Here is a 26,964-nt window from a genome sequence, read left to right on the forward strand (position 1 = left end):
GGAGTAGGCAATGGGAAAGTCTCTCTCCTCCGCACTGAGGGGCACTGTGATGAAGCCTCTTTTTTCAATATAAGCCTTGCAGTCCTTTGTTTTGTTGAGGTAGAACTCCTCCGATAGGAGCTTAGTTCTCTTCTTAGATCCTAGAAGTTGAGCAATTTCATCTTTCATGCCCTCTGTGTCTCCCTGGATGATGGCCGAGCAGGCTGGCATGTCATCAAAGTATTCTTGTGGTACTCTGTGGTACTCAGTCACTGAGCGCCTCTCAGAGGCACTTTGCCAGAGAAAAAAGGAGACAAGCATACACATCAGCATGATCATTAAGAACCAGCTCTTACACTTTGATGATCGAACAGTAGCCATGACTTCAGTCAGTGGTGCGCTGTGAGTGATATGATAGGTTAAAACAAGAGAAACATATTAGACCCACTCTGCTGTTAAGCTCTAGATAAATAGGGGGAGGCTCATACAGTTGAATAGGTGTGTCCAAATAAGATGTATGCACATGATTGCGTCAATAGCTACTTTTACAGGATCTGCACAAGCATATCAAATCCTGTGAGGATTGCATAACAAAGGCAAATAGAGAGAATGATAACATTTAAAATAATTTGTTTAGTGGAAGCTGTGAAAGCAATTGTTTAAAGTTTCCTTAATGAGTTTACATACAGTGGGGCTGTTGAGTGGGTATAGAAGCTTTCTATGAATCAGGACGTCATCAACATGGACAAACAGAACAAAAACATGTCCGTGACAAGACTTGTCAATGACTGTGGCCCTTTTTTCCTTTTTCAATTTTATAGAAATTAAATATTGTCTATAATTAGTTTTTTTAATATTCACAATCTAATCTTAAATATGTTTGAATAATTGTAAATAAAGTGTCGGGATGACGTGCACATTAATATGTTGCAGGAGACTTGTGGTATTGAACATGATGCCATGTGCGGGTATGTCGTATGTGTTAGTCAACTCAAACAGCTGTTCTGGTAATATTATTGATCACTTGTTTTGCATGTCTGTGGCAAGAATTTAATATTAATGGAAATGTCCATCACAAGCTGGCGGGACCAACACAAATCAAACATGGAGATGGGATCAGGCCCAAATGTTCAAGGGGGGCCCTCAGGAAGACTGGGCCATCTGATGAGACCCACTGATCCAGAGCCAACCTGAGTCCCAGAGTCTATATTGAAGTTGGCTGGCTGTATTGTAACTTTATTGTCTCCACCAGGCCGAAGGCCATGGGGGGAGAGTATGTTTTGCACTCCGTCCGTCCGTGTGTCCGTCCGTCCGTGTGTCCGTCCGTGTGTGTGTCTGTGAGCAGCTAATCTCGGCCACCGTTAACCCGGTCGATGCCAAATTTTGCACACACACTCCCTGGATGCCAACGATGAACCTCTGCCCCAAACTTTCCACAACGGCCTGTTATAGCGCCACCAGGAGGCCGCTTTGTGCAAAACAAGTTTTTATACAGTACACCTACAGATTTTGTCCAAACATCACGCAAATTGGTACACAGTCTCTCTAGAGCCATTCAATGAAACCGGTCTTTCAGATTTCTCAGACTCCATCCTGATTGGTTGAGATTCACAGGAGTGCTCAGTTTCAAACAAAATTCTGCAAATCATGAACACATCGCGTGATTTCCGTGAAATTGTGCACCCACATTCCCACTAGGCCGAGGACAAAATGCCACATGAACAATTTCAACTCAGCCTCAAGGTGGCGCTATAACTGGCCGAAAAGTGTTTTAACCTCTAACTGCACGGATCTGTGGATAACTTTGTATGCCAACTCCCTAGAGGCCAAGGAAATACCTTTGCCTGGAATTTTTCACATCTGCTCTTTATAGCGCCACCAGGAGGCCGACATATGTAAAACACATTTTCTATTATTACTCCTTCAGATTTTATCCAAATTTCACGCAAATCGGTACACATGATCTCCATAGTCATGTGATCAAGACAGGTTTGTTTGATTTCTCATATTCCATCCTGATTGGCCACGATTGGCTCCTACAGTTTTCAGGAGTAGCCCGCTTTGTACAAATCGCCACAACTCCTCAACGCAGCGTCCGATTGCGATGAAACTGTGCACGCATATTCCCACTAGGCTGAGGAAGAAATCCTGGTGGAGACCTGTGCCCAGAAGGGCACTTCTTCTAGTTAAATATGCCAGGCTGTTTGCCAGTAGGCCTACACCAATATGTATACAGCATTGCATGAAAGGATAGTTGCACAACTAAGATGTTTCTGTACTTCCTAATTATGACTCATGATTGAGCACACATTATCTGTGCACACACCAGATAATAGGATTGAACTTTGAAGTGTCATGCTTCCAAGGAAGTCCAGCCCATATGCACTTTCATTTTACATAAACGATGACAATGAACCGACATGATCGTTCACAAACGATGATCAAATGAATAACCAACTATAACACCCAAGCTTCTTACATTGCAGATTACATAATTATAATTATACAACATCAAATAAAATTCAACATGAGTTGTGTTTGTTATGATTGTATTTTTTATTTATTTGTTGTCATTGTATTTGTATTGTATGTGTATCTGTTATGTTTGTTTTTTCTGGACATTTTATTAACAAGAGAGCTATAACTGTAATGTTTTATATAATTGAAAAAGAATGTCAATAAATATATTGTTTAAAAAAATAAAAATCAACATGAACTTGAATAGTTCACAGCCGGCTGTGATGATGTCTTCCTTGTTGGCTTGGATGTCCAAAACCTTGTCCATAGCCCATTACACATGTTGTGAGCTTGTAGATCTGCTATATTTGAAAAGTTTTCACACATTTGAAAATACTAATTTACTAAGTACTAAGTACTCATTTTAAAACTATTTTGATACCAATACTTTTTTAGTATTTTAAAATATGTTTGCGCTTTGATGAAAAAAGTGCTGTATCAATTTTAGCTTCTTCTTCTTCGAAGAATAGCAATATCAGATGTCGTTCTGCCAATATCGGGCACAGGCCACAGCTGATGAAGTAGGTTTTGCTAAAAGAAACACCCTTTAGCTGTCACACCTGAATGCAAGCTAAAATAATCACGCTTTAGTTGTCACACCTGAATGCAAGCCAATAGAAAGGTTTAGGGATAGGAAGTGGAACAGCTTGCCCGAGCCTATAAAGCAAAGCATTAACCTAAAGCAATTTAAAAAGAGGCTCAAACAGGAATTATTGGACAAATAAAACCCTGTAGTTGTAACACCTGAATGCAAGGTAAAAGAAACACCCTGTAGTTGTAACACCTGAATGCAAAGTAAAAGAAACACTGTAGTTTGTCACAGCTAAATGCATGGTAAAATAATCGCCCTGGCTGTAGTTTAAATGCAAGCTAAAAGTGCAGTTGCAGCTCAACAACCTTGAATTGTATCCTCTCTCATGTGAATGTGAGTACCTGGTTTTAGAATGACACACCTTCCAGCCAATCACAGTGCGCAATACATGTTATATTATTATTATTATCCATACTAAACATGGGCATAAAAGGCCACCAATCCTGTCTTGGTTAGTTAAGAATTGGTCAATTAAATTAAGTTAATCTTAATTTAAGATGAATGTTTTATGTAAATTTGAATTGCCTTGTTGAAATGTGCTAAACTTACCTTGCTTAAAGTATGGACACAGGTGTTATAATGCAGGGCATATAATGGCTATTTAAAGCGCACCCATTGTTTCATCGTAGGGCATAATTATATTCAGGTGTAGACCATGCTTATGTCAATGCTCATTTACATGTACAATCATGTTAATTGTCATAAAATCACAAAAAAACATTTACTGGGAAAACACTTGTTTTTGTTATCTGCAATGATGCATATCACTGGAATTGAAAAAGATCATTTTATTTCAATTATATTTTCTATTTACAAAAAATGATACAGAATTCAGTCCTTATACACAATCAATCACTTAATGTAACTCCCAAACACATCTAGTAGTACAATGCACAAGTGGAAGTACTTTATATTACAAAAACACAAAATGTATCAAAAATGAATCTCACATAAAGTAAGAAAAAACAGCATTGTTTTGATTCTAATACATTACGTACGAAAAAATAACTAGATTATTCCCAAAAAATATATTTTTGAACACCCACAATACCGTTATCAGGTGCTAATGGATGGAGATATTATGTCACTAGGATCGGTTGAGGTACCTACTCTCATCTACGTCCTGGTCAGCGTCTGTGTCCGGCTCATGGATGAAGCTGTAGCGTCGGTACACGGATCCACCCTTGCTAGTGTATACTACGTCTGCCTCGTCACCACTGTCTGGCTCTGGCACGCCATGGGGCATAGTGCTGCTTGCACTCCCACTCAGTCTCTCATAGCTCTGGCTCCAGCATAGCCTCTTCCTGGCACGGGCCTGGACCAAAGCAAACACAGCCAGAGCCAACCCCAACGCCAGCAGCAGAGCAGCGGGCAGAGCGGCTGAAGTGTGCTTGACTACTCCAGGTGCAAAGGATAAGTCAGTTGCCTGGTCTCCTCCTGACTTGGGCTGGGGAGCCTCCACGCAAAGTGCTAGAAATAATTCACAGATTTTAGGAGACGGTATTATCTCAATGACCCTAGGGCGCTCTCAAGGGCTGCAGAAACCTTACCTGAGCGGGTATCGCACACACAGCACTCTGTGTCATTCCCTACAGTCTGGCAGCAGCGGGCACAGCGGTTCTCCACAGCATGGAGGGCAAAGTCACGGGGGCAAGACAAACACTGGTCAGGCCTGGGGCCATTACAGTGCCGGCAGGAGCTGTCACATGGCTCGCAACTCTCCTGCAACAGCAAGTGTTTCAAAACATAATGTAGGTACACTGGACTACACTGACAAAATAGCAAAGAAACATACAGTACTGTGCATTATGTTTGTTGAATATGTCATGGAGGACTCCAGCCATCCAGGAATCCATGAATATGAAAATATGAAGTACTGGTTACCACTTTCTGTTACTCTAAATTACTCGCCAAATTATTTTGGGGGGTCCTCCAATTATTTTTTTAAATAAAACAAAAGTTTGCAACTTAATGATTAGCCTATATCTGGTTTCAGTATTCATTTATGATATATTTTCTCTATTATTAAGGTTATTTTTGTATTGGTGGTGGGGAGGGGGGTCGTGAGACATGGCCAAAGCATTTCTGGGGGTCCCCAGCCAAAAACGTTGTGAACCCCTGCTCTAGAGCACAGAAGCCTGACATATTTTACGCATCCTACCTGGGTAAAAAAAATCCCACATTGTGAATTCCCACACAGCGGTGGCTCAGGGGTTATTTTTTTACGACAATTCTTATGTGCCGATTCTAAGATGACCAATGTGAACCTCAACCCTTTGTAGTGTCCGGATGACTCAGAGCTCACCTCTTGAGAGAAGTACTGTCCTTCCTTACAGTGCGGATAGCAGACGTTGTCGCGTAGCGTGCTGCCCCAGTCGCACGTCATACAGCTCTGAGGTGCGGCGTCTGCAAACATATACAGCATACAGTATAGACATGCCTGGTAATCTGGAAAACCACTGTATTGTGTTGACAAGGGCAAGATAAGGTCTGTGTGAAGCTCTGGACTTCCTGTTCTGTCAAGGTCAGAACAATACTTGTATAATGAACAGCAGGATTCACTGAAGTGTAATGAGTCTTTTTTATGAAGCCAGATTTGTAAGAGCTTGTAAATCAGTAAATTAGCCGCTAGGTTACCTGTGCAGGTCTGGCAGCTGGTGTGGCACTGTTTGCAGAGATGGTTGAGCTGATAGAAGCGTGTTGGACAGTGCTCCACGCACAGCCTAGTGCCCTGCAGCTCCAGCAGAGGAGGGTGGCAGACCCGGCAGGAGTCGGGTCCCGGACCAGTACACATTTCACAGGAACGGTCGCATTTCTCACAGCGGAACCCCTCCCGGTAGTACCTGATGGGGCAAAAAATGATTAAACGAACATCAAAATAGGTGGTATAAATGAGCTGAAAGTAAAGTTACTGTACAGAGTAAAATTAATAAAAAAAAACTCCCTCCCTCTTTGAAATGAGTGGATAGGATTAAGTTTCCTCACAGTTAAACAATAGCACTAGGGTTGGGCAATTAACCAAAACATATATTGAAATCCATATTTTGAACCTTAATCGAACAGTTTTTGTTACTTTTTCATTTTTATATATATCAACAAATTCACACTAAAATATTTGGTGGACATTTGACCTAATTTCTCCTTTCATTGTCGATGGCAAATATGAGACATGTGTGGACAAGATGACGTAAATCTTCCCTTCATTGTCAATGGCATTTAATGTTGCAGACATTTTGTGGGGACAAAAGCTAGGTAGCTAGGTAAGCTAGCTAGATAGGAGGCCCTAAAAAAATAAAATAATAATCATTCATTAAGCGTAATCGAGGAATACGTTTGTAATTGTATCACCCAGTCCTATATCGTATAGTTCCCGAAAACGTACCCTGTGAGGGTAGGTACCCTCACAAAAACATGCAGTAATCCTGGTCTCTAAACTGCCTCCCCCTGGCCAGCCGGGGTGCCTGATGGAGGGGAAAGGAACTGGTTGGAATAATGTGTTCCTTCCACACGCTAAGTCCAACCAGGGAAACTCCCCCAAGTCAGGTGTAAAGGAGCAACTTGGACACTCAAGCATGAAGGAAGCATGAGTTAAGTCCGTTGCTCTCCCTAGGTTGGCGGAGGGTGTGTAGAGCACAGGATCACATTAGATGATTGACACAGGGGTGAAAAATGGGTTACAAAATCGTGGGATAAAAAAAATATTTAATTAGAAAACGTACCCTGTGGGACAATGGCTGACACACAGGCGGAGGAGGTGGAGGTATCCCGTAGAACAGGACAGGCAGTCTTTAGGTGATGCTCCAGTACAGGTAGAGCACACGTGGTCACACGGTGAACAGAAGCCCAGCTCTGTTCCGTCAGCATCCTGTTTGGAGCTGTATGTGCCTGGTGGACACTCATTCAAACAGGTACTGTCTGGATAGCACACACACACGCACACACACACACACACACACACACACACACACACACACACACACACACACACACACACACACACATGCACACGCACACTCCAGACTATCAATAATATACAACATTTAACATGATAATGTTATCCGAAAGTAGCTAATACATATAGCCCACCTACAGGATCACTTACTGACATGGCCTTCATTAATCACTCATCATGTACTTAATTATCTCAACTTTTTAAGCTACGTTGACAAACACAAAACTAGTTTAGCTTGTAGAACATCCTGTCTCCTCATGTCACCAAGTAACACTGTTCTCTGAAAGGCCATCTGCAAAAACCTAATATGAAGTATACTGCGCACGCATTCACCCTTTCTCAGTCTGCAACTGTAGCCTACTTACTGTATAAGACCCATTTATTGAAATCCCAAACATGGAATATACTTGGACCATGCATTATGCCACATATAATGTCTCAGGACGGCCACCTGCCAGTATACAGTGGATAACTTCCCAGTCTTGCTGGGTAAGTTGGGTAACTATATAGCTATTAACTACTTTAACCCTGACATCCCAATTTTGGGCATGTCATTATAGGCTAAGAAGAAAGGACAATTGCTGATCTACAAGGTCACAACATGCCGTAATGTGTTGTGAGCTTGTAGATCAGCTTTTCCCCAAAGATACGTTTTGATAAATTACTTATTTTAAAATGTGTAGCGCAGTGGAATAGAGTAGACACTATGACACGTCAAGAGTCAATTAGTACTGTAGGCTATACATTTGTGTTCTGGTAATATCATTGATCACTTGTTTTGCATGTCCGTGGCAAAAATAAAATATAAATGGAAATGTCCATCACATTCACAAGCTGGCATAGTGATGTCCCCAGGTGCAGATAGCTGATGATGCTGCTGCTTTAGATTCTACCAGCATATAAACACAGCAGAGGCCCTTCCAGGGACCCCTGGGTGCCACAGGCACAGTTTCATTCGACTATGAATGGGCCTTTTGCGCCATGACACTGTACGTGCCCTCTTGCCCGAGGGTATAAATGCACGTATACTCGCCATGCGAAAACTTTATATGCCTTATATGCTCCAAGGGCTAACTGAGCTGACAGTCCTGGTCCACCTAAATGCTCCGGGGTATGCCATATGCCCTAGGTACCAGGGTCAACTCACATAAGTTACCCGAGCCTAAAAGTCTATGTACGTGACCTGCCTCTTCTAGAGGCGACACCCAGGACTGTGAGGCATAGCAAGCTCTGCCACGTCCAGGTTATAGAATCTTGCAAAAAGTTGACGGCAACACACATGACACATCCCGTATCGAAACACAGTTGAATAGTGCCCAGGATGCTGCCATACCCTGCTCTTTGCAGGGTATGGCAAACATATCAAACGGCACACTAAAGTGCCGCGGCACACAGGTTGGGAATCACTGGTCCCAGCTGAAATAAGGAACAGTTAAGTAAACACTTAAGCACTTAATCTTATCACAATGTGAAGCGTTGTGAGAGTGTAGATCTGCTATTTTCAAAAACAAAATGTACTCGAATCTTCTCTTATGAGGGTCTTTGTCACAAAATCTTATCAAATGAGGGGTATGCGGCCAAATACATCAAATTGGGGTTACAATATGACGTTTGAGAAACACTGATCAGAACATTAGTGAGTGCTTACTGTGGAGGTACTTTGGCATAGCACAGGCCTCGCATTGGTTCTGCCCCGGCCCTCCGCAGTAATGACAGTGATGGTGGCAGTCTAAGCAGGTGAACTGGTCATCATGCACGTAGGTCCTTGTTGGGCAGTCTGTGTCACCTGTCACTCCACACAACATTGTGTTTGGGTCCAGCACCAGTCCCTTCTCACACTGGGTGCACTGGTTGGCATCTGGCCCTGAGCAGCTGGCACACGTCTGGGGGCATTCTGTGCGTAATCAAATACATCACATGCGTCATTTACGTGTTGCAAAGCAGAGAACAGTAAAGGGTGTGTCACTTTACCGCACAAGGGTGATTATGTATGATAATGATTACATTGTTCAATTTACGACGGAGCATCTATTGTAGTATGAATTTCAGTAAATGACATGGTACCTTTTGTAAGTTAGGGAGTAGCTATCTTTGCATTTCGACATCCCCAACAAATCCTTTGTGCTTGCTTTAGCATTTCCTGGTCTGTATAAATGTGCCAAGTACAATAAATGTACTGTAAGTGGTTTTGCTGACACAGGTGAAGACACACACTCACAGTCACATTGATGCCTATATTATTATTATTATTACCAGTAAGACGCCTGAGGGCTGCCGGGCGCGGCTGCACTAATCTTTGGTGTCATCACGTGACATCTGATGATGTCACGTGATGTCACGTGCTCTATCCCTGATGTCACATGATGTCACGTGCTCTATCCCTGATGATGTCACATGATGTCACGTGCTCTATCCCTGATGTCACATGATGTCACGTGCTCTATCCCTGATGTCACATGATGTCACGTGCTCTATCCCTGATGATGTCACATGATGTCACGTGCTCTATCCCTGATGTCACATGATGTCACGTGCTCTATCCCTGATGTCACATGATGTCACGTGCTCTATCCCTGATGTCACATGATGTCACGTGCTCTATCCCTGATGTCACATGATGTCACGTGCTCTATCCCTGATGTCACATGATGTCACATGCTCCATCCCTGATGTCAAGATGGCGCCGTCCTGGGCTGCTGTGGTGTTAACGAGTGTTGTGTTTTCACTCATGTTAAAGTCAAAACAAATTCCTATGTGTGTATACTCAATGGCAAATAAAGGTATCTGAATCTGACCCCGACCAACTAACCAACACACACACTGATGGAAATGCACGATTCCATAGTTAAAGGTATATTCAGTGATTTCACTCAAAAAACCTTAGGTTTCGTTTTTGGCTGTGGGACCCAGCCTTTCGTCCAATCAGGATAGAGAGTCAAAAACGAAACCTAAGGTTTTTTTTTTTTTTTTTTTTTTTGCGGCTTACGCCTTTTATTGATTTTTTAAGGGACAGATAGTAGGCTGACAGGAAACGGGAGAGAGATGGGGGGATGACATGCGGTAAAGGCCGTGTCGGGTCCGGGAGTCGAACCCGCGGCACACCGCGACTGGATCACCAGTCCGGTGCCCAGACCGTTACGCTACGGCCTGGGCCCCTAAGGTTTTTTGACCCCCAGGGGTTAACTGGGGACAGGGAGGAACTCCTTATATGGCCAGCACACTCTATAGTAGGAAGGATTATCACAACAAAACAAAAAAATAAGTGATATTTGAATTAAGTGAAATCACTGAATATACCTTTAAAGATGGAGTGCCGCAATCCTTTTTCACCCTAAAACATGATCATCAGGTCTTATTGTTATATAAGGAGGTATACTTTTTTCAAAAAAGTGTACAGTATTTGTTAAAAAATTGTTTTTATGTGGGCACGCCCACCAGTTCATTAAGTATGCCTGGTTTGCCTGGTGGGTGGTGATGGGTGGTGAAACTGGTGATCCACCTGAACTGAAGCCGCAGGGGCTGATAGTGTGATGTCACTATATTACTGTTTATTTGACTGTTTGACTGTCAAGGGTTCTTTCTCCAGGAAGAAACCCTAAATACAAAGTTAATACACCATTGCACATAAAACGACTCCAGGGTGTCTAATGAAGTACTGAGTACAAACATTGTGGCAATTACGGGGGGGGGGGGGGGGGGGGTTTCATAGTAAATGCGACCTACGAACAACAACAATATCAAACAAATCAAATGTGTATCTAATTGTATCTAAGTAAAGAAAGAGTACATTAAGTAAAAAAATTACGCATTTGTACTTCACTTGAGTATTTAGAATTTCCAATACTTTTACTTCTACTCCACTACATCTCAGAGGCAAACATTTTACTTTTACTCCACTACATTCATTTGAAAACTTTAGTTACTAGTTATTATTACAAAACATAAAGCAACCATTTCAGCACTGTTTCAGCCTTTTGAAAATAGCCGATCTACAAGCTCACAATGTGTCGCATTGTGAACTCAAGTATATTTAGATTTCCAGACTTTTACTTGTAACAGAGTATTTCTACATTGCAGTGATGCAAATATTTGTACTTTTTCCATCACTGTCCCTTCCCATATGGCATGATGAAAGTTCAACCTTCTATCAAACCATTGAAACCAAAGCTAAATACGAGTCTCACCTTGGCATTCCTTAGCTGAGGTCTCATAGTAGGTACCCTTGGGGCAGTCCACGGAGCACACGCCTTCATACAGTTTGGGGGTCAGCTCAACGCAGGTCTCACAGTCATCTGGCTGAGGGCCTGAGCAGCTGCTACAGGTGCTGTGACAGTCGCCACAGCGACCCTCCTCCATGTCCTCATAGTAGCCCATGGGACAGCTGGCCTTGCACACACCGTTCAGGATCAGGTAGAGGAAACTGCATTCTGAAACAACGAGGGGCACCAATGGCTAGTTAACCCATTTTGACCTGAGATCAGATTCTAAAAATGTCTTCTAGATCCTGACAGTTTTCTGAAAAAGCTATGTTTCTATGTCAGTTGTTCTTCGATTTTTCCAAAATAGCAGACCTACAAGCTCGTAGCGCGCCACTCGGTGGCACGCTATGAGCTTGTAGATCTGCTATTTTTTAATAGCTAAAGCATAACATAATGCCAACACCAAAAGGGGTCCCCGCCCAAAATGGGAGTAGGGCTGCTGCAATTATTAATTTCATACTGATTATTCTATCAATTATTTTTTCAATCATGATAATACTTATATGTACATATATATCAATGCATCGCTTAACCACCTTTTATATTTTGTCGCACAACTATATTATATTATTATTATTATTATTATTACTATATTAAAAAGAAGAACCCGGCCTGCCAGCTGTCTTTGACATTTTTGAACTAACCCTTCACTTTTAGAAGCTTAGTATTTCCTTTTGGCCAGGGGCGTAGCCCTCTTTGGTTGAATGGTGGGAGTTTGGTTTCCCATGTATGTGATAGTGTTTACACAGGCAGGACAAACATTGGCCATAGTATTATTATTTGTTTTAAAGCATTATCCTTGTATGAGGTATATAAAGTGTAAGATGTGGAATGTTGCTCATTAGCCATTCAACAAAAGAATATCTTTCACATCCCGTGTGAAGTGAGGGGTTCATGCTCTTATCATCATACGTCATGACCATTTCGTAGGTGTGTATAAAATAAATCTGCAGGGGATCTCACTGAAGCAGGTCCTGTCGTCCGAGCAGACATCACAGTGGGGAGGACAGCGTCTACAGGTGCCGTCATCTCCGGGGTAGGACCGCACAGAACAATTAAGTCGACAGAGACCATTCTCGAGGAAGTATCCATCCGGACAGGACAGACACTGGGTCTTAATCCCATCGCAAGTCTGGCAGGAGCTGTCACAGGCTTCACATAACCCTTCCGCTGTCTCAAAGAAACCTCTGTAAGTAAGATGAAAGGACGGAAGATGAGAAACAGTAATTGTGAAGCAGAAAACAATTAAATAAGAAATAATACATTTCATGGTTAGTTTTTGTTATTATACACATATTTAGTCCCACTTCTAGAGCTTACTCTGGGCAGTTGGACCAGCATCTCCCCTGGTGTAGAAATAGTTTATAGCTGCCTTTGGAGCAGCTGATACAGTTATCACTACTGTCTGCACAGGCCTCACAGTTAGGCGAACAGTCCTCACACAGCTGAGTCGAAGGGTTGGCAAAAGAGCCATGAGGACAATGCTTTACACATGTACTGTCCTGGTCCAAGAAATATCCTGTTTCAAGTTCACACAAATACACAAAACAGTAAGTGAACAGTACATCAATAGACAAAAACTAGTGTATTCTGAAACTACACTTTCATAACCATGCCACGAACAGGCAGAGACGATCAAGCAGACCTATGTTCAGGCATAAAATTTAATTGGTTGTGTTTTGGCATTGCATGATTAGAAATGATTACACACGTTTAGGCAAGGCCAGGGCTTAGTGAGGATTATTCAGGTATGGCTTTACTATCTTTCCAATCATACTAGACCAGACCCAAATACTGGTCTGGACACCTTTGTTGGTCACAGACACATTTGTATCTGTGGCCAGTAAGTAGAATTATTTTCCCCGTTTGCTTTTTTTTTTTTTTTTTTTTTTTTATCAAAAGATTTTCAAAGAAGTAATGGAAATAGCTAGTCTACAAGCTTATAATAACGCTATTGGTAAAATGATGGGGACATATACAGAAAAGGAGATTCCCACAATATTTGTGAACTTTCTGATTTATCCAGAATTCCTCGAGACCTCAAACTCCCTAAGCAAGGTAGAAGTTAGAACATCATCAGTAATGAATTGTACCTGTGAAACATGAGGAGCAATCCAGAGCTTGGGGACCAAAGCATGTCTTACAGGATACATCGCATGATTGACAGCCACCAGAGATTCCTGAAGTCAAATCAGAGGACAAATAAGTATCCAATTTCACATGGCAACAGAGCACCCCCCACCCCATTTTCCCCTCACTGTATATGTTTCTTTTCCCTTTTTACCTCCTTTATGATGAATTCCTGTTCTGTTCTCTGGCTATATAGAAGTGTCTATTTGTACGTCTCTAAATGTTTTGATGAATTGAACATGGTGGACCCTCTTGTAAACAAGTGTAATGCTTTATTGGGTCGTCCACTCACAGTTAATCTTTGTATTGAGTTGTGTTTGAAATGTACTGTAATTCTGCAAACTGTTAATAAATATCAAAAATCAATCAAAACCGAAGTCCTGACGTCACTGTCAGTAGAGGGCAAAACTCCCCTCTCCCCCCCCCCCCCCCCCCGCCCCCCCTCTCTCTCTCTGTCTGTCTGGTCTGTCTCTCATTAGCAGGCAACAGTGCAGCACTATCTCTCTCTCTCTGTTTCTGGCACAACAGCGCCAATTTTGCCCTACTGCTACTCATAGTCACACACATAGGTTAACACGGACATTGCTGTTCCTTGGAGTGGTTGCACCACTCAAAAAGACATGAACCTGTGTACTGGCGCCCTCTACTGAAAGTGACGTCTGTGCTCTACAACACACTGAATTTGAAAGAAAATGAATATGAAACAAGCTACTGCTAGTCCTGTAGAGGGTAGCATAACCCCTTTGGGGTGAAGGACAAAGCATTGTAGACTATTGATCCATGGTATTAAGGGAAACTTAACAGTTAACACAAAGCCACTGTCTTTTAACAAGATAAGATAAGATCTTTATTGTCACTGTATGAGACATACAACGAAATTCCGTTTAGTGCAACCACAACATATAACAGTATCAACAGAGAGAACAAAGACAAAGAAAAACACATGGGGCAAATTCATGGCATAAAACTCTTAGTCCGTCATAGTCCAGTCCAGTCAAGTCATCTCAATCCATGAATAAATTAATAAGTATTCCAATGCACCGCTACAATAGTAGTAAAATACACGAATAAAATGTACTTCCACAAGTAGATCAAATAAGGGGGACCGCACAAATCACAATTTTAAATAGATGGAACAGAGTCTGAAGTTCATGTGCAAATTCATCATCAGTAGGGGGGGGGGACCATGTGGGAATATATTATATACTATACACTATTGCACTTGCCCATATGCCATTGCATATTATATACTATATCCTATTGCATTTGCCCATATGCTATTGCACTTGCCCATAGTCTATATCGCACTTGCCAGTTAGGACAGTCATATGCGAGTGTGTGTGCGTGTATGCGAACCGAGCAGTGTTTTCACTGTGCACGTGTGTGTGCACGTGTGTGCGTATGTGAACTGAGCAGTGTTTTCACAGCCTTTGAAAAAAAGCTGTTGGACAGCCTGTTGGTTCTGGCCTTGATGACCTTCAGCCTTCCGGATGGAAGGTCCTTATTTTCGCCACTGCAGGCAGCGCAGTAAAGACATTTGTCTGATTATTTAAGTCTACTTTTGTGTGTGTGTGTCTAAAACTATCATACACTATAAACAATATAGGCTTACACTATCAGCAGCTCTGTGCGCATGCGCACATGTAGGCGCGCGAGTGCACGTGTGTGTGTGTGACCGTGGTACCGGGAAAAAAATCACCATTACACCACTGCAGCAGACATGCATCACAATGGACTCAAAATGTTTCTATACCAAAAGAGATGCTGTCTCTAACAGAGAGAAAGTGACAGATGAGGAGAGGACAGAGAGAGGGAGAGAGAGATTAGGACATTATCAGTGTTCTCTCACCATCAAAGTACTGGCTATGTGCACAGTTGACTAGAGGGCACTGCCCATGGAGAGGGATATCCCCGCCCTGGCATAGATCACAGTCTGTTGAGCGAGGTCCATGGCATGTCTGGCAAGAGCTGTGACAGGCCTGACAGCGCCGCCCAGTGGAATCGCTGAAGGTTTGCAGGGGACACTGTTTCACACACTCAGCACCTGACAACACAGAGCAGCACAGAGGAATATGCAATAAGGACAATTCTGAAATAGTATTATTATTATAATTATGACTTCTGTCTTTGAAATCTCAGTATTCCTGGATAATTGATTGTGATGTTCATGATTAGTTAACGTCCCTATTCTGGGGGCGAACAATTGATAGCAAAATAGCAGATCTACAAGCTCACAACCCGTCGCAATGTGATGCGTTGTGGGCCCCACAAAGTGCAGTAACTACATTTTGAACAAACCGACAAGTATTTGTGTATCCCAAAGGTCAAATTAGCCTTTGTGATTTTGAGGGATAAATAATTACCTCAAGAACAGATCCATATCACTTATATGCCGATATCTTTTTTTGTCGTGCATATTTGTGAATTTTGTGAGTCAATTGAATACTGCTCTGTTCATGTGTCTTTGATTCATGTACAGAAACGGACATGTATTCTTCTTCCCATGATATTGTTGAGCTGTGCACCTTGACTCTTGAGACAATAATTTAATTTAGAGTGTTGTGGGCATCCTCTCTCTTCTCTCAGTGCAGTGTAATATAGCAGACCTAGTAGGAAAACCTGAAAGGAATTTGGCCTTATTGTTTTTAAAGGGGGGGGATATGAATTATTATAAAAGAGTCCAGTCTTCTTCTTTATCTCTATAACATACTGTGAGATTGTAATACTCTCTCTGATGTGTTTCTCCTTTAACTGACCTTCTCTCTCTCACATTCCATCCAGTTGCCCAGCCATGAAACACTGACCCAAATCATTTGAAAATGGACCTTGAGCTAGCCTTGGCTCAAGCAGGGAAACAATTTTATCCCCCTTTAATAATTATACTCCATACAGCCACACACATACAGCCACACACAATCAATGTGTTGACACCTAGGGGTCAGAGGGACCTCTGATGGGTCATAATGGTGCACTCTAATGAGCAATACTGAATCAAAGGTTTAATAGAGGGTATGCGAGTGACATTATCATCATACCCGGAAGTTATGCGAGAACGCCTACTGAGTGGTAAAAACTACTTTCTGGCCTTGACAGCCCATACATCCAAACAGAAAATCTGATTGCATTATATGACGTTAAGCGACGTTAAACTCACTTTGCCACTAGATTTGCCACTCACTTTATGCATGTGCATACCCTCTATATATTTGAAGCGGATCTAAATGTTGATGACCCTGCTGTTTAGTTTATTTCCTTTAAAATGTAATATATAAATGATCAAATCTTAATAATTTAAGGGTTTGCTATATGATTTTAAGGTGTACTTTCCCCCCAGAAAGTGATAACACTGTCACATCCACCCTAGAGTCAACCTCAGCTCTTGTTTGCATACATCATATTATTTACATATCTTATGCTGACATGGGAGGGATTTGCAATGCAGATGAGGAGTCCAGCCAGGATTCATCTTTAACGAGAATGATTGATTACCCTTACATGCACAATGATTTAAGAGTTTACGAAACAATGTGTACACAAACCGCAGATAAACGATGATTTACTACATTTGATGGGAGAGTAGACTAGTGCGACAAGAAAGGCCATCTCATGTTTTGTTTCAAGTCATCACATCCACCACTCACTGGCACAGAAGTGTGCCCTTTTTGTACTAGGTTTGTATGTATAAACATTCATGGGAAGTACTTGGGGTACTGTATTCTGGGCAAGGTTGGGGATGTGTGGGCAAGTTGGATATTCTGCAAAATCAGGTTAACATTTGTCTATTTTCACTATTTGACCGAAAACAAAGTATATATTATGGTTTAACCCAGGGGTTCTCAACGTTTCTGGCTGGGGACCCCCGGAAATGCTTTGGCCACTCCCAATACAAACAGACAGACATACACAGGGACAGACAATAGGGAAACACATAGCTGCGTATTGGAGCGGAGGTACCGCTCAAAAATAGCAGATATACAAGCTCACAGCTGACAGCTCGTCACTTCGTGACACGCTGCAAGCTTGTACATGTGCTATTTTTGAGCGGTGCCTAACCGCTTCAACTACCAGCTATGTGTGTCTGTCCGTCCGTCCTATATGTATGTCCGTTTCAGTACGGATTGGGGTTGATTGGGCTGGATTCAGATCACACACACACACACACACACACACACACAGAGTACAGGCTACAGTACAGTACAGTGTTTTGTACCATACAATTGTATGTATAAGTACAGAACAAAGAATGTTTGCTTTTGTCATCTTTGTTGAAGAAGAGTCTGAGCAATTATGTTTTATTTTATTTTATGCCAGTGTTATTTTTTTGTTAAGACTAGATAGTTTAAGTAGCCTAAAGTTCAATGGATTGTTCCAAGACTGAGCTTAAATCAGAATTTGCTACTAAAAGTACGTAAGACTAAGTTGCTAAAATACTTTTAGTCTTACTAGGATTACTAAAATTACTTCTGGTTTAGGTTTAGGTATATTTTAAGTGGGGAACAAATAACCTTTTTTGTGGGGTGGGGAACATAGAACCTGAGGAACATAGGTAGGCTACTATAGTACACGGGTGTGATTTTGGAACATTTATGAAAAATCTTTGAGAGCATGAGAACTACAGATTTAGAAGGCATTTGTAGTGTCAGCTGTTAATCGGTATTAATCCCCATAGAGTGACATCAGTACAGTGTGACGGGAAAGAATGATGCGTTCTCTCCTACTAAGAAACATAATAATAACATATTTATAGCCTACCATTGAGGAAGTGTCCAGTCTGGCACGCCAGACAGAGTGTGTTGCTCCTGCAGTCAGCGCATGGTCCTGGGCAAGTCAAACACATGGCCCTGCCCCGGTCCTCGTATGTGCTCTGAGGACAGTGTCTGCGACACTGGTGCCGGAATCTACGATGAGATTATAAAATGTCAAACACAAGTCCATTGAGTGATCCAACCAACTGCATAATTATTACTGAACAAAGAGTCTGGCATTAGTCCACAGCTAGCTTTGTTTCAGTATTTTACCATTACATTAAATACTGTATATTGAGATCAGTTTCTTTTTTTTCTTTTCAACTATAGTGTAGTTTTTTGTCCTAACACAAAAATCATGCCATTGACAATGAATGGAGAATTTACGTCATATACAGTATGTCTGAGCAAATTGTCTATTTTGTGCTAACCCAAACATTAAATGCCATACTTCGTGCCATACGTCATGACAACTACATTATTGTTTTTTCTTACCATTTTCTAAATTATGAATATGAGATTCACATGTTTTTTAATTATATTTTCTTTTTTATATAGGATACTTAAAAAAAAACCTTGCATGATGGTTGAAAAATAATAACGTGCGCGTTAACGAATGAATTCATGACGAACTATAGTAATCAGTGGCGTATCTACAATAAGGTGAGGCCAGGTGGCCGCCTGGTCAAATCCATTTGAAAAACACGACTGAGAAAGAAGAGAGAGGCGAAACACCAGACCTGAGAAGTAACTCTCAGTGGGCAGCGGATTGGACGTTGCGTGCAGTGCGACCCTCAATCACCCATTGGAATGCAAATGCCTGCCTTTCAGCCTTTGTGTCATTGGGTGCTAGGTATGGGGGTCTGGGTGGACCATCACCTGTAGCCTACTCGTCTGACAGGTATATCTCTTTGAAAACCTTTAGCCTAAACATTTTTCTTCCCACATACACACACGTACTATAGATGCAATCCCTGCATGCACTACGTGCATCTGCGCCGCACCTGTAGCCGTATTGTTGACTTCAATACATTACACCATCAAACAGTCTACAGTCTACACCATCAATCAATAAGCATGACAAACAAAGGGCAAAAGTATAATATAAGCTGACTTTGTTCAAGCCTATCATGCTTCTTTTCTTGTCTCAAGGCAGAGAATTATTTGGCGTTTTATTTGCAGCCTGGAGGCAGAAGGGGTACTTTCCTGCCATTAACCTATCCTGTGTCTCCTCCAGGGCTTAATTGACCGTCCTATATGGGGGACAGTGCCCTAAGCATCTACATTCTACAGGATTTACTTACAAGGATGTGACACATAAATGCTAGTTTGAAGATGACATGGAGCTCTAATGATACAAGTGTAGTGCAATAATTTGCAATAACTTTGACCACAATCTGCTGCGCTTCCTGAATGCCCTCCTGAGGGTATTATAGCTGACCACAGATAAGCTGGTGCTCCCCTTCCTGCTGTGTTGCCGTGGTATCCGTACTGAGATGCACTAGTTTGTTTGAGGTGGAACAGCTGGGAGTGGCATACTCATCAGTCATCATACTCACAATAGCAGCAGCACAGTCAAGTGAAGATGTACAAATGGACCAGTGAGGGTCCATTTGTACAGCATCAGAGTTACAAACAGTGGTCTCTGGCCTGGAAACATTAGAGCAAATATTAGACTGGCCCATACATTCACCAAGGAGAGGTTAGGTTTATGGGATTTCAGTTTTTTTGAGGGGCACTAGCCCCTCCAATACAACATGGCTTTTGAAGATTACATCATATAGCAGCAAAGTCTATGGGATTTTTAACGTTTGTTAGGGAACTTATGACGTAAAAGCGTTTGCCAGCCAAGTCTAAAGTCTAGTAAATGACGACGTAAGACGTCATATGGCCAATATAAATGCATCTTGTGTGGTGAAAATACAGGTAGTGATCCTGAAGGGCTAATTTGGGACAAATTAGATTGAAAACTGGCAGGTACAATGTACTGAGTATGGTTTAGGAGGTGCGCTTAGCTTAGAGGAAATAAAATAATAAATGCCAAAAATTAAAGATCAACTGTGCATACTGTATTTCTGGGCTGATGAGTATAGTACTCTCTCAGCTTGACAGTCAGTTGGTCCACAGGACTGAATTTCTGTTTGTAATCCACCGGTGTAACCACAATTCAATGTGTGAGTGGATAGTGGATTCTCCCTGTGTTATTGTTGGTCACACAACTAGAGGAAATGAAGATGCTGGCTACACAATCCTGATACTGGCTAAGGCTTTCTCTTCTGCGATGTTCTGTCTTTGTCTGTTATTACACACATACACACAAACATGAACACATTGCACGTACATGCACACACACAATACAAGCATGCATGTGTACACACACGTACACACAGGCAGGCAGGCAGGCAGGCAGGCAGGCAGGCAGGCACGCACGCACGCACGCACACACACACACACACACACACACACACACACACACACACACACACACACACACACACACACACACACACACACACACGCACGCACGCACGCACACACAAACACTGTGAAGTGCCTTTGTATGAATCAGCCTGCATGTCTATGCTCAAACTAAGGCTCATGTAACAGTGCATGGCTCAGAGTGGTGGGTAACCTGATTCACACAATACCAGGAGGCCCAAACTCAGGGGAGAAGAACATAATGGGAGGTCTGTACTCTGTATTCTAGAGCCTGTGCTAAGCTAAGTCCAAGTGATAGGGTGCCATAAACAATACAGAGCTTCTGATGGTGTGATGAATAACTAAACCATTTCTGAAAAAGAAAATAGAAATATAAAAAAAAAAAAACATAAGAAAATAAAAACTATTTAGCCTATGTGGTGCATGTCTATGAGACTGTATTGCTTTGCACACATTATACTACCTGTTATATTATGAGTTGCCCATGTACATCTAAGTCTGTGTACTTGAACTTGAGATACAGTGTACTTTATATGTATTGTGTACTGCCTGTACTGTAGCATACTGTATAGATAGGCTACGAGAGACATCTCAGCGGCAGCAAGGTCAGCCTTGCTGCATTAGTCACAGTACTTTGTCTCATATCTTATGTCACGTCATTATGATCCAGCACTATATATGTTCCTATTTGTGTAATAAACTTGGTGAACCTTTAGCGTGATACTGTCTCGTGTCGCGTTATTGTTCTCCCGGGCCCGCCACAGTCGCTGTACCAAAGGAATAATTCAACCGGATTATCATACACCACCCAGCCTGCACACACTACCAGTCTGTCAGAACCAGACGAGGGTCCAGTTTAGAAAATACAACACTACCTAACGCTGAATTTAGCAGAACAATGACAAATTCTGTCTAGATGGCAGTAAATTTAAAAAATCAATTAAAGGACTAAAATATTCATGGAGAACATTTATAATGGCTAATATTCATAATCTTAGCAATTTGTAGGAAATGTATGAATAAGTCATAACGCCATGCCACTTAATCTTAATTTCGTGTCAAATATAGACAATGAAGATTAATTGAAACCTGTGGGATCTTAAAATGATTCCTCAGATTTAAAGTGATCTGTAGCAGATCATATGGAAGGCCAGATTAGTCCACAGAATGAAAACATAAAACTAATAAACAAGAAAAAACAAAGACTTACAGGAAGTAACCATCAAGACAGCTGCTGCAGATTTCAAGGTCTTCTGTATGGAGGCAAAGTGTGATAGTAACTCCATATGAAAAATAAATTTTGTCTGTCCGAATTCCGAAGTAGAAGATGCACAAGGAATTGATATAGGTGCATGCGTCAAGATGTAAATGTATCTACTGTATATTTCATCAGATGTTTGTGCTAGAATCAATTTCCATGAAATAATGTGATGATCATGTGAAACATATGTTGTGCTCTACAGAATCTTGCATCATCACTCCATTATTAATCAGTATTGGTCATTATCAATTATCAGGGATGCAAGGGTTCAGCATTGTGGCTCACCTGTGGAACACGTTTTGCATCCCATCTCACAGTCAATGCATTCCCCTGTGTCAGGATCCTGAACCTGTCCTGAAACATAGACAAGACAAGACAAAAGGAAAGCTCCAGATATGGGACATGTAACCAGCACAGCACAGCACGCTTCAGTTCTCAAAGAGTCCTCTCAAATAGCAAAGAGTCCTCTCAAATAGCATGAAACCAAAATAAAGCTTCTTCTCTCATATCACGACCAACTACGTACCTAAGTTACAGGTATAGGCAGTTTGGCAGACTCCGTTGTGGAGCTTGTAGTGTTCCCGGCACTTGGCACAAATATGGGCATCAGTGCAGAGCTCACAGTTGGCTATGCAGGGCAGGCAAGCGTAGCGACCCCTGTCAGGGTACAGTCCCCGGGGGCAGTGTGTCCGACAGCGACCTTGGTGGAGGAAGCGTTCCTGTCCGTCTTCATCTGGGGAGGGCAGGACATGTAAGACTTGTTATCGTGAAGCCTTCCCACTTCATCTGTTGACAAAGATGCCATTAGTGCACCCCTGCCAGGAAATGCCTCCTCCAGACATGCAGGCTCTTATGGGAATGGGAATCAATTCCTCCCCTCATAATACATGACAGGGAAGAGCCGAGTGGGCCCGACAATCACAAGGGATGGAGAATAGATGTCAGGACAAGCTGCCAACTGTGACAAAGTTCAGTACACAACACATACTGTGGCAATCGTTCATTAACAAAGAGAGACACATCTTGTAACACAGAGATCATAACAGTAGCTGTATTATGTATTGAGATCTCAAATACTGGAAATGCATACAATTATATTCAGTCCACTCATCCTCATTAATATATGAATAGATTATAGTATTAGTATTGATCCAGAAAAAGTGGAACAAAGCAAACACAACTAAATGCCTTGATTGACATTGAACTGACGCGCGACCTGCAAGTAGTAGATCTCACTGTGAGATCACTTCCTGACTGGTGATGCTGTGACGTAAACAAGGGCGATGAGAAGCAGCAGATGAGAGGATATCAGTGCTGAGGGGCTGAGATGGAGGTCTGTCTCGGCCCTACTGATTAATGCTCTGCCACCTGCCACTTCCCCAGCAGCTCTAGCACCTGAGGCTGTTCCAATCCCAATGCAGCTGAGTTACAGTATTGTCACATCTTCTTAGAGCTGCAGTGAAGATGTGTGCGACCGACGAAAGTGCTTTATACCTATATCTGCCTCTCTCTGTCCCCCACTTTCCACTTGAGACTTCCGTCTTATGCTTAATTAATACTTGGTGTCACTCACTGGGAACAGCTTGTAGATCTGCTAATTTCGGTGCTGGCACTGTGTGCAAAAAGCTGACTATGTAAATGGAGCTGGTTTATGCTATATGCTGTCATTAGAGAGAAGGAAACTCTCAGGTTGAGCCCATTGAACTGCAACAGTAGTAGCTTTAGCCCAGGGGGATGTTTTTCTCTTTCCCTCTGCATGCCTAACAATGCCTCCATTCTGACATGATCAGATTTCACTGAGGAAACTCAGGGAGAAACACCTTTATTTCTATTTCCATTTCAAAATATCTGCTGTAAACTAATCGTAAAAACTTTCTGTGGGAAAAATTGTCAACACACTACAGCCTACACAACACTGGTCTGGTTGTCTTATTATTCTCTGTTGCTCAATAGTAGTTAGTGGTAAATGGTAAACCAGAGGTGAATGGTCCTCCCCTAATTCCTCAGCCTTTGAGCAACTCTGCTTTGGTAACCATTAAATAGCACTGCTTTGAGGAAAAAACATTCTGTCCACTGGATTGATGGGTTTGTGACATGGCTTTGTTTGAGCCTGGCAGCTGTGTAGCCACAATTCAAGATAGAACAACCCTACAGGCTATTTGTATGGAATTCAATTAGATAAAATGGCCCTGCTCATACTCTACTCCATTGCATGATGCTGTTGATGGCATCTCCTCTCCAAAGGACATCAACATACTGTGTGACATTGCCAATGTATCAAATCAATAATGGAGTTTTAACTCTACCAATAGTAGCCTGTATAAAAAAGAGTACCGGTAATAATCCACATGATTTTAATCGAATATGTATTACAAATGTGGGTTGATGCCTCTCTCAATCAAGCATTAATTTAAACATAGGCATACATACAAGTTAAGACATGTGTTGTTAGTAGGCTATAGAGTAGACCTACGGTATAGCCGTATTGCTCGTTGTATATGGACTTGTGTTTGCAGAGAAATAGCAGACTCTTCCTTACCCACTCCACAGGTAGTACATTCAAACATCTCATGTCCGTTGCACTCGGAGCAGGTGGGATGACAGAGCACGCACTGGTTCTTCGACATAAACTGTCCACTTGGACAAGAAAACGAAGGTTTACTTCGCACAAACCCAACGCAGTACAGAAAGAGAAATGCAGTGAAGAATTTCATCGTACTTTTCCCGAGGACTCCACTCCAGACTCGCTCTCCGTGCAGCAGGTGTAGACACTGACACTCTGGAGTTTGGGCGCTGTGACCCACCCAGATCAAACTTGCTGGACCAGTTCGCTGAAGAGCGACTGGACAATGAGACTGAATTGCGGCCAGATTTTAATGAGTAACCGGTAACCCTAAAGTAAATAAAAACCCGGTCCTGTATTGTAACAGGTAGATATAGATAAAAGGACATTATAATATAAATGTACATAGAGGTTGGTTGGTTGGTTGGTTGGTTGGTTGGTTGGTTGGTTGGTTGATTGATTGGTTGGTTAGGTTGATTGATTAATTTCTCCCTCTGAAAAATTGGGAGTTGGGACTCGGGAGTGTAGGCCTACTGTGGACTGCAGGCTGGTTGACTATATCATAAATGGTGAAATGTAGGATATACACATATGTTATTTCTTAATTATGCCAGTGCCAGTTTGTTTGTCAATCGTGAAAAGAAAGACACAGATGGAGATGGGCCACATGACCATCCATTATATTATTGTCTTACGGGCGCCATCCACAGGTCTAAATGAAACATGCAGGAAATAGACTAGGTATTATGTCGATCGAACAATTTCATTTTATTTTTTTCCATAGTGACTAAGTGAATTAAGTAACTAAGTCGAGATTGCAAAGTAGTAGGCAGTTATACAATGTATAGGCCTATAGGTTGTAGGTGGGCCGCGGTGGCTACATTAATTTATAAATAAAAATACCACATGGAAACGAGCTAAACTGAGCTACCCCGGCCTGAACTGTTGCTGTTCATTTTAATTTGTATTTTCTGCCGATATGACTGCACGTCTCTCTCTCTCTCTCTCTCTCTCTCTCTCTCTCTTTCTGTCTCTATCTCTATATCTCTCATTTTAATTCGTCAAATAATAAATCCAATCAATAAAATAATTCAATCGCTCAAATTCTCAATCCCAATGCCTGCCTAGTGCAGCCTACATGAATGAGGGCGTGGCCCAAACAAATGTTCACGGGCTGACGTCACACGACGGTGGTGGAGGAGCCGAAGGGGAGGCGTGACTTTGTTCTGCTGCAGAGAGCGAGCGGAGGAATATGACATGGGGATGAGAGAGAACGAGACCGAGGAGGAGACAGCGTCCGGGCTGATTGGAATTAAACCTGTTCGCCAGAGGTCTGGAGGGCTGCGAACGTGGCGATGATGTGGAGCAACGGAGACTGAAAAGACAACGGTAAGGCACGCTGCTGTGCAGTTGTTGTCTTTGTCTGCAGCGACACACACAGTAGTCACAGACAGACAGCCAGGCCAGGCCACGCACGTCTCTGCTCGTTTGATATTGAACACGATACCACTGCAGACAGAGACAGGTGCACCTGCATGTATATATATGATACGTGTATTCAACTTGGAAATACATTTGAGGTGTGTGTGTGTGTGTGTGTGTGTGTGTGTGTGTGTGTGTGTGTGTGTGTGTGTGTGCGTGTGCGTGTGCGTGTGCGCGTGCGTGCGTATGTGTGATGTCTGTATACTCGCTGGACTCAAATATGCATTAATGGCAGATAATGCTAACAAGGCTTTGAATGTTAGAGACTCGAAGTCGAAGATCCACGCAGCAAATATGGATGTAGCCTATCTGAGTCCCATTTTATAGACCTGTGTGTGTGATGTGGGGAGTGGGGACAGTCGGACGCTGTCACATAAGGCAGCATAATGTGTCAGACAGCCCAATAGAGAGAGAGAGAGAGTGTGTGTGTGTGTGTGTGTGTGTGTGTGTGTGTGTGTGTGTGTGTGTGTGTGTGTGTGTGTGTGTGTGTGTGTGTGTGTGTGTGTGTGTGTGTGTGTGTGTGTGTGTGAGAGAGAGATAGCTTATGCCGAGCTAAAATAGTTGACTGTTATTGTATTGTCTTGGTTCTCTACGTCTACGATGCCACACTACTACTGGCTAATCATCGTCACGCTGTGTTTGGGGGATGAAAGTTAAATCGATTTTGTATGTGAATGATGGTGAAACACAAGACGCATGTGTTCTGAAACGTGAATCACAACAACCTGAATGTATTTCACTCGAAATGTCAGTGAGACTGGTTTGGTTTAATAGTAGGCTAGGTGTCCAATTTAGGCCTATCCATATGATGCTTGTTTTAGGCCTGTAATAATGATGAATGGGCTATACTGAATCATGGTCAAAACACACACAGGCTTTGCAATTCCATTATGCTATACGTTATTTACTGTGCATTGTGCAGTAGCTTATGGTTGAGCTCAGTAAAGGGAAACAAACACCACCTTGTGCCCAATGTATTGCATGGTCAATACTGATTGAATGAATCATTGTTTTGGCTATCTGGATGTAAGCAACTCAGACCTCA

The 26,964-nt window shown here is 42.2% G+C and overlaps 2 protein-coding genes across 2 annotated transcripts in view; one reads left to right on the forward strand and one right to left on the reverse strand.

Annotated features, from left to right (window-relative positions):
- Nucleotides 1-3,931: 3,931 nt before the first annotated feature.
- On the reverse strand, nucleotides 3,932-24,501 carry LOC310857873 (uncharacterized protein; the record flags this gene model as incomplete). The annotated part of the gene is made up of 16 exons (XM_083763835.1): nucleotides 3,932-4,558; nucleotides 4,639-4,810; nucleotides 5,394-5,494; nucleotides 5,726-5,931; nucleotides 6,808-7,003; nucleotides 8,689-8,934; nucleotides 11,225-11,467; nucleotides 12,263-12,486; nucleotides 12,620-12,818; nucleotides 13,393-13,479; nucleotides 15,279-15,473; nucleotides 18,182-18,327; nucleotides 21,824-21,866; nucleotides 22,160-22,228; nucleotides 22,401-22,607; nucleotides 24,414-24,501. 16 exons carry the CDS (start codon nucleotides 24,499-24,501, stop codon nucleotides 4,176-4,178), a joined length of 2,805 nt encoding a protein of 934 aa, XP_083619961.1. The 3' UTR covers nucleotides 3,932-4,175.
- Nucleotides 24,502-25,710: 1,209 nt separating this feature from the next.
- Nucleotides 25,711-26,964, forward strand: part of otud7a (OTU deubiquitinase 7A) — a 60,427-nt gene continuing 59,173 nt past the window's right edge. The window contains exon 1 of the mRNA XM_083763620.1: nucleotides 25,711-25,826. The gene's annotated coding sequence lies outside the window, so the exon portion shown is untranslated. The remainder of the gene's footprint in view (nucleotides 25,827-26,964) is intronic.

Source organism: Protomyctophum parallelum, assembly GCF_964188405.1.
Source record: "Protomyctophum parallelum genome assembly, chromosome: 4".
Lineage (NCBI taxonomy): Eukaryota > Metazoa > Chordata > Actinopteri > Myctophiformes > Myctophidae > Protomyctophum > Protomyctophum parallelum.